General features: G+C 48.5%; 1 protein-coding gene across 3 annotated transcripts in view; it reads right to left on the bottom strand.

Moving 5' to 3' along the window:
- Window positions 1–4,355: 4,355 nt before the first annotated feature.
- The window catches only part of KIF14 (kinesin family member 14), a 51,701-nt gene continuing 48,367 nt past the window's right edge, over window positions 4,356–7,689 (bottom strand). For 2 of the 3 annotated variants that reach the window (XM_079934677.1, XM_079934678.1), the window contains exons 28-30: window positions 7,366–7,440; window positions 6,643–6,781; window positions 4,356–6,280 (exon numbers count right to left, since the gene is read on the bottom strand). In XM_079934677.1, the coding sequence (XP_079790803.1) occupies window positions 5,898–6,280; window positions 6,643–6,781; window positions 7,366–7,440 (597 nt within the window). In that variant the 3' untranslated portion in view covers window positions 4,356–5,897. Of the gene's footprint in view, window positions 6,281–6,642; window positions 6,782–7,365; window positions 7,441–7,689 lie in introns of those variants that run through there. The other variant, XR_013830232.1, reaches the window with a different exon arrangement.

Raw genomic sequence — 7,689 nt, 5'->3', positions numbered from 1 at the left:
ATTTTCATAACAAAATTGTTCAAGGCAATTGCATGAGGACCTTCCTTCTTTTCAATTTTTATTTATATTTATTTATTTTATTTATTTATTTTTAGCTGCCTTGGGTCTTCGCTGCTGCACACGGGCTTTCTCTAGTTGTGGCGAGCGGGGGCTACTCTTTGTGGGAGTGCGCGGGCTTCTCATTGCGATGGCTTCTCTTGTTGCGGAGCACGGGCTCTAGGTGTACGGGCTCAGTAGTTGTGGCTCGCAGGCTCTAGAGCACAGGCCCAGTAGTTGTAGCTCACGGGCTCAGTTGCTCCGCGGCATGTGGGATCTTCCCGGACCAGGATTCAGACCCGTGTCCCCTGCATTGGCAGGTGGATTCTTAACCACTGCGCCACCAGGAAAGTCCTCAATTTTAAAATATTGAGCCATTCAGGAAACTGTAGATGTGTGCACCAAAAGACAGTTCAAGAATGTTCATGTCTGGGACTTCCCTGGTGGCGCAGTGGTTGAGACTCCGTGCTCCCAATGCAGCGGGCCCGGGTTCGATCCCTGGTTAGGAAACTAGATCCCACATGCATGCCACAACTAAGAGTGCACATGCCACAACTAAGAAGCCCTCAAGCCACAACTAAGAACCCAGAGCAACCAAATAAATGAATAAAACAAATTTTTTTAAAAAAATGTCCATGTCACCACTATTGTAATAACCAAAGCCAGGGGATAAGATGTCTATCAACGAGACACAGCATGGGGCACAGAGGAAGTCAATGTCAGCTGAGCACGGCGCCCACACAGGCTCTAAGGCATCAGCACCAGCGCTTGCTTTTAGCTTACGAATCTATGAGCTGGTCTAGGCTGGATTCTGGGGGTCGGAGCCTCGGCACCACGTGCCTCTCATCCTTCTCCTAGGACCAGGCTGCATGTACCTGTCTCGTGGTGACAGCGGCAGTACAAGAGCTACTAAGCCCCAACTTCAAAGCACTTTTCCAAGACTGTGTATCATTCCTGCTGATGTCCTCTTAGCCAAAGCCAGTCAGACGGCCAAAGCCATGGCAGGGGGAAGGCACTGAAAGGTTACAGGCCCAAGGGTATGGCAGACGGGTGGGAGGGGGTGGGTGGGCAGCTTGCAACTTACCCACACATATGTTAAGTTGTGATATGGTCACACAGGGGAATACTATACAGCAGTGAAAATGGATGACCGGCTGCTAGTCACAAACATGACACCGAGCAGAAGTCAGACACTAAGGAACTCACAGGTGTAACGCCACCCGTATGAGGCTCAAACAGGCACAACTAACGATGGTGTTACAAGTAGGGCAGGGGGTCGCCTTTCGGGCAATGACAGGAGCGGGCATGAGGAGGGCCACTGGGTGTCTGTAATATTCTGCTCCTTTGCCTAGGTCGTGGCTACACTGATGTCTTCACATAGTGAAAATTCTTGTAGGACATGTGATTTGTGCATTTTATGTATCTGTCATGCTTCACTTAAAAAGTTGATCTGAAAAAAACTGAGCTTGCCAGGGAGGATGTCACGGCTAGGGCGGATAAAAAATGAGAAGACATTTAAAACGTGAATGCCTTAAAGTTTATGGTCCTCATCATGGTACCCAGAGTGGCAGCAAGACAGCTCTCAGAGGGGCAAAGAAAGGAAAGGGCTTCCCACAGCGAGTAGGTGTCATCCTGCCCACCTACAGTCTTAAAAAAAATGCTTACTAATTATAGACTCAAATGAAACCAGGGAGGATCTGAATGTTGCAGTGGCATCTACACTCTCAGAGAACTGCATTAATTAGCAGAGAGACTAAAAATTCTGAAACAGGCTTGGGTTCTAACCTAGGCTCCACCCACTTCCTAGCCCTATAACCCCAGGAGAATCACCCCCCACCCCAAGCCTCACTTCCTTCATCTTGGCTTGTAAGGATAACAACAGCGTCTCCCTCGTAGAGTTGTCTGATGATTACATGAGCAGCTGCATGTACATTGCTTTAGTTTAGTAACTGCCCACAGTAAATTCTCAACAAATGTGAGCTCTTGTCATCATCCACCCATCCACGCATCCATCCACCCACCCACCCACCCATCCACCCATCCATCCATCCATCCACTTGTCCATCCATCCACCCGTCCATCCATCCATCCACTTGTCCATCCATCCACCCATCCATCCACCCATCCATCCATCCATCCATCCATCCATCCATCCATCCATCCATCCACCCACCCATCCACTTGTCCATCCATCCGTCCATCCATCCATCCATCCATCCACTCGTCCTTCTATTCATCATCCAACCCTCTCTTCCTCCCTCTACCCCTCCATCTACTGAGATTTACAAAGAAGTGTGATATTTGGAGTTTATAAACTTGTATCTGAGGCCTAATTCTAATTATTTCTCACTGTGTGATTTTGGACAAATAGTTCAACTTCTCAAAATTTTTTGTTCATTCTTCTGTAAAATGGAGCTGAGTGCTTATGTTTACATGATAGCCACTGTAAGAATTAAATGATTCACTAAACTCCCATCAGGCAACATACCTACTGATTGGAACGATGAGGTTTATATGAAAAAGGGAAAGACACACCACAGTATGAAAATATAAAAGATCCATAAACCTTCTCACGCTTCAGACTCATACTTCCAACTTCCTATTGGACACCACGCCTTGGATGTGCCCAGAGAACTCAGATCAACAGATCTAAAACTAAGTTCATTACAGCTTCTCTTATGGGTTGAGCTGTGTCCCCCACCCCCGCAAATTTATATGTTGAAATCCTAACCTCCAGCACCTGAGAATGTGACCCTATTTGGAGAGAGGGTCCCTACAGAGATAATCAAGTTAAAATGAGAGGATTAAGGGAGGCCCCAATCCAATATGACTTGTCCTGATAAAAGGGAGAAATTTGGAGACAGACATGCACAAGCCTGCGGAGGGGAGGGGGGCGCAGGGGGCCTGGACCAGATCCTCCCTTTCAGCCTCAGGAGGAAGCAACCCGCTGACACCTGAACTTGGACTCTGGCCGCCAGACTGGGAGACACTCAGTTCCCGCTGTTTCAGCTGCCGGCTGTGGTACCTGTCACAGCAGCTGTGGTGAACGAGCCCACCTCCCCACGCCCCCTCCTCTGGAGTTTCCTACCCCGGTCAGTGGTACCCACCCCACCTGGCTGCTCAGGCCGAACGTCTGGACAGCAGGCTTTTCCCTCCGTTCCCTGCTCCTCCCTTTGCCAGGTCACCAAGTCTGGTCCGTCCCCCCCCCCCCACCGTGAACGTTTCTAGGACCCTCTCACTGTCTCCAGCTGCATCCGTGACCCTGGTCCAGGCATCCTGGAGATCAACTCTCAGCCGTTCCAACCCACGCTCTATCCCCCACACAGAGGGATGCTCCACGAATCCAAATTTGAGATCACTTCCCAGCTTACAACGATTCAAGGGCCTTGCTATGGGGCCAGGCCTCTCCTGATGTCCTTGTGAGGACGCTCCCGGCCTAGCCACCCCCCACTCCGCTCAGCCCCCCGCAGCAGCCCAGCCCCACTGGTCACGCCCCAACCCCGCCGTCCTGCAGGCTTGCACATGCAGTTCCCTCTGCTGCCGCCCTGTCCCAGGTCCGACCTTGCTCGTCTCGGCCTTCGGGTGGGGAGCCTCCCGCCCGTCACGTTGGGGCACCGGCCACACCGTGTCACCGCTGCAGTGACCTGTCGTCCCCCTTCTGAAGGTCCTCTGCCGCTGTCTCCTCAGCATCTCAGGGCCCCAGCGTCACGTCCCCAGCGTTACAGTTAATATGACTGAGACACTTCCAGAATCTGAGAGACGGGCAGGACTAGACAAGGTGGAGAGGAGGAGGGATGCTTTCCGAGTCAGCCAAAGCCCGGAGGCGGGACGCACGGGCCCCCTGGGCGGCCCGGAGCGGGTGGCGCATGGGGAGATGTTTATAGGACTGAACGCCACGCGCTGTATCTGGGCATCGCTTGTTCTTGGGGAGAAGGACTCGAGGAGATAAGCTCAGAGGCTGAAGAGTCTCCTGGACGTGGGCGCTGGCCACAACGGAGCAGGGGGTCCGGGGAGTGACGTGGGCCACGAGCGGCCTCCCAGCCGAGCTTCGCCCTTGGGGATGGAGAGGAAGGTGCCGACGGGGGACTGCACGGAGGAAGGGCAGTGAAGCCGGCGTCCGGCCGGGTGACGGAGGCGTGGGGAAGGCAGGCGAGGAGTGAGGCTGTCTCTGAAACGGTGACCGTCCACACATGGCAAGTGCCCCCCGAGGGCGGCCTTGTGGGCACAATGACAATGGTCTTGTGACTGGTGGTGGGAAAGGACGACAGACACTAACTTTACAAACAGGAGTGAGAACTGAGACCACGAGGCGAGACCTGTTGAAGGCATTTCCTTTATTATAACATGTCTTATTAGCGCACATGATTCTAATAGCAAATATGTTCTCCACCCTTGGTTCAAACATCATGTAACGGTCCAGAGTATAAATATATGTATATACAAAATTTTACAAAGACAATAAAAAAAAAGGTTTCTGACCAATGAAGTCATGAGTTTAGAAAGCAAAAGTAAAGATTAAATACTGAAAATTAAGATAAAACCCACCAAACTAATACTCTAAGATCTTCAGAGAGGATCCTTGTCTGCACACCTACTCTTCGTAAAACTTCAGATCAAAGTGCCACTCGGTAGAGCATCAGCTACGACAAATACACACGGAACCTCAGAAGGAATACAAGCTCAAATGCCAAAAGTAAAAGAAAAAGATAACAAAAGCACGTTTGTTACACTGCACCATTTCAAAGCACCTGAAGACACATGGTTCATTAACACCGTAAATAAATACTGGTCACTGTGTCAGAACAAGCTCTGCCCAATGAGAAAATCATCACACTCAGCCCGGGCACCAACAGCTGGCTCCCAGCAGCCGCGCCGAGCACGCAGTGTGTCTGCGAGGGAAAAGGGCAGAGGGAAAGACCTGGTCAGTTAAAATAATGCTTCTCCAGGAAATGCCTGACATCGCCCAAGCAAGGTCACTGTGTATCTCTTCAGTTTACATACATTTCTGCCGTCAGAAATGTCAAACTATTTCCTCAGTGGAAGACGCCTGAAGTACAATGTCATCTTTATTACCTGACTGTAGATAAAGCTGTGAGACATAGTGAGGCCCTTTAATCGTCATCAAATCACATACAAGCTCTCATTGCTCGCTTATCAAACAAGGATTATCAAGAAACGACCCAGCCTCTGGCCTCCCAACCTCATCTAACCGTCAAGTGGCTTCTGGCAGTATTTAATTGGTTGTAAATGATACTCGCACAGCCCCTAATATGACCCCCAACGGATAACGAAGTAAACTAGTACGCCAGCAAGCCGCACTGTTAATGTAAACTATACCATACTTAGGAAGCGCCTTATAATTTGGAAAGAAACAGGAAACTGTGTCCTGAACACACTACTCAGAACAGCAGCCAGTTAACCCTTCAAGAAAAGAGCTTTGGATTTACCGGGGCAAGCTAAGCTGCTCTGGTTAGACCTGTTTTAGCAGTTTCACCATAAAACTCATCGTTGCTATTTGAGGGGAGCGCAGATACAGGCACAAAAGTTTCCACTCACGGGAAAATAACTCACAATCACCACAATCGCCACAAAAACCCCTTACCGACAGGCTAGTGAGCCAACCAGAGACTGCACGTCAGCGTCAAAGATGAACACTTACAATTCAAGGCGACGGAAAACCAGAGGAAGGGCTGCTCACTTGGCTTTGAACTCCTGATTCCACCCTATTGCCACAAAGTTCCAACATAGTAAATACCTGTTTTAAACCGTCTGCTGGGAAAGCTCTGGGTGCACACACAGGCATCTGAAGTCAGGATCCACTGCGTTTATATGTCCACACCCAACAGGAGGCCACCCACAGACTAGATGTCTGTGAAGTGGTCACTCTGCTCTCCGGCGGTGGGAGACCCCCAACCAGCGCCCTCCTGGGTGGGCAGCGCGCCCTGCTCTGAGCCCCCCGGGGCCGGGCCCAGGAGCTCATACACCCGCTTGGGTACACCTCGGGTCCTCCGGGGGCCAGGCCTGTCTGGCTCAGGCTGCTCTCGTCCTGCTGCTGCGGGATCCCCATCACAAGCTTCCCAGGGTCCCAACAAACCAGGTCTTTCTTCAAATTCAAAACCCAAGAGGAGTGAGGTAGCTCGAGATTCCAGCTCCCTGTGGCGGGCTCGGTCGCCGTGGAGACCCCTGGCCGAGCTGCAGAGACTCTGGACACAGTCCTGGAGGAGTGCTACGTGGCCGCGGTGCCCTGTGCAAGGAGAAGGGAAAGGCCGTCACCCTTGGCGTTCCTCACCAGGTAGTGAGCGCTGTGATGGACTCGAGATGCCCTTTAAGCCAAAGTGACCCCTCAAGGCAATTTGAAACCACTTAAGATTATTCAGTTTATCTGCTAAATAAGCAACCTGCCTCTTAGGATCTAGTCATTGAGGCAGAGGAACTTACAGATGCTAAGTGGGAACTCAATCCCACAAGTTCCTACAGGTAATTAATGTCAGTGAAGGAGCGTTGAGCAGGCCCCAGTGAATGAACCAGACTAGAAACGAGAAGATGTCTGAGATTCCTCAAACTGTCAAATTCTGATTAACCATAAATTCCATTTGCAGTATATACCTCTCAGCGCAGAAATAATAATTTGAATAGTTTGCTCTAAGCAATGTTTTAACTTCAAGAATTCTGGGGCAAAATTAAGCATCTTCTTCAAATCTTGGTATCCAGAATTTTCTTCTTGTACTTGAGTTCTGAAGCTTTTCTGTGTAAATAAAGTTCATAGTTTAAAACAGCAGTACCTACCATTTATTATCCAGCATCATAAAAGATAAACTTATTTAATTTTTAAGGGTTCAACTTTATATCTCCCGTTTATTTTATTTAAACAAACACTTTCAAGCCACAGAAATTTCTCTCCTTTGTAACACATTGATTATATACTTAGCTTATAATATTTTCCTATTTACCTGTGACATGAGAAGAAAATAATTTATCTAATTTGCCTGTATTTTAAAATCTTTGAGCATACTGATTATTAAACACAATTTTTTAGCCTATGCTGACTATTCAAGCAGAAGCTGACAGTTACTAAACCAGTAGCAGGAAGAAACAGATAAAATACACGACTACCGCTCAATTTCTGCACACTGTTTTATCCATCGCTAAACCTAGTAAGCTAGGAAGCCAAGAGGAAGAAGCTTGAGAGCTACTGTACCTGCTTCCACTAAACGTGCACAGAGGAGTCACTGGCTAAAGACAGAAACTGAGATAAACACATCCACGCTGGAGCCAAATGAAGTACACTAAACAAAATTAACCCTAAAAACAATTTAATGCTTTTCTTACTGTTTTCCACTCAGCAAAGAGGCTTTCAAGGGATTCAATCAATCCTACGGCATTAGCTTTCATCTGCTTGGTAACCTATAGAGAAAGTTAAAATATTTTGTTATACAAATAACTATTTAGAAGTATAAAAACCCTGGAACTCCACGGGATCTGCCAGGGAAAAGAGTTCTCGTCTAGTAGTCACGAGACTGGAGTGTCTAAATCACACAAGTGGAATTCCTTTCTAAAGAAATCACACACAGATTCCACATTAAATGTGGATACCCTCTGATGTTTGCTGTAGTAACAGCATTTGCCTACTTAAATATTTATAGAAAAGAAATT

This window comes from Stenella coeruleoalba, assembly GCF_951394435.1.
Source record: "Stenella coeruleoalba genome assembly, chromosome: 1".
Classification (NCBI taxonomy): Eukaryota; Metazoa; Chordata; class Mammalia; order Artiodactyla; family Delphinidae; genus Stenella; species Stenella coeruleoalba.
The sequence above is the reverse complement of the archived record's forward strand: the minus strand, read 5'-3'. Positions and strand labels throughout refer to the sequence as shown.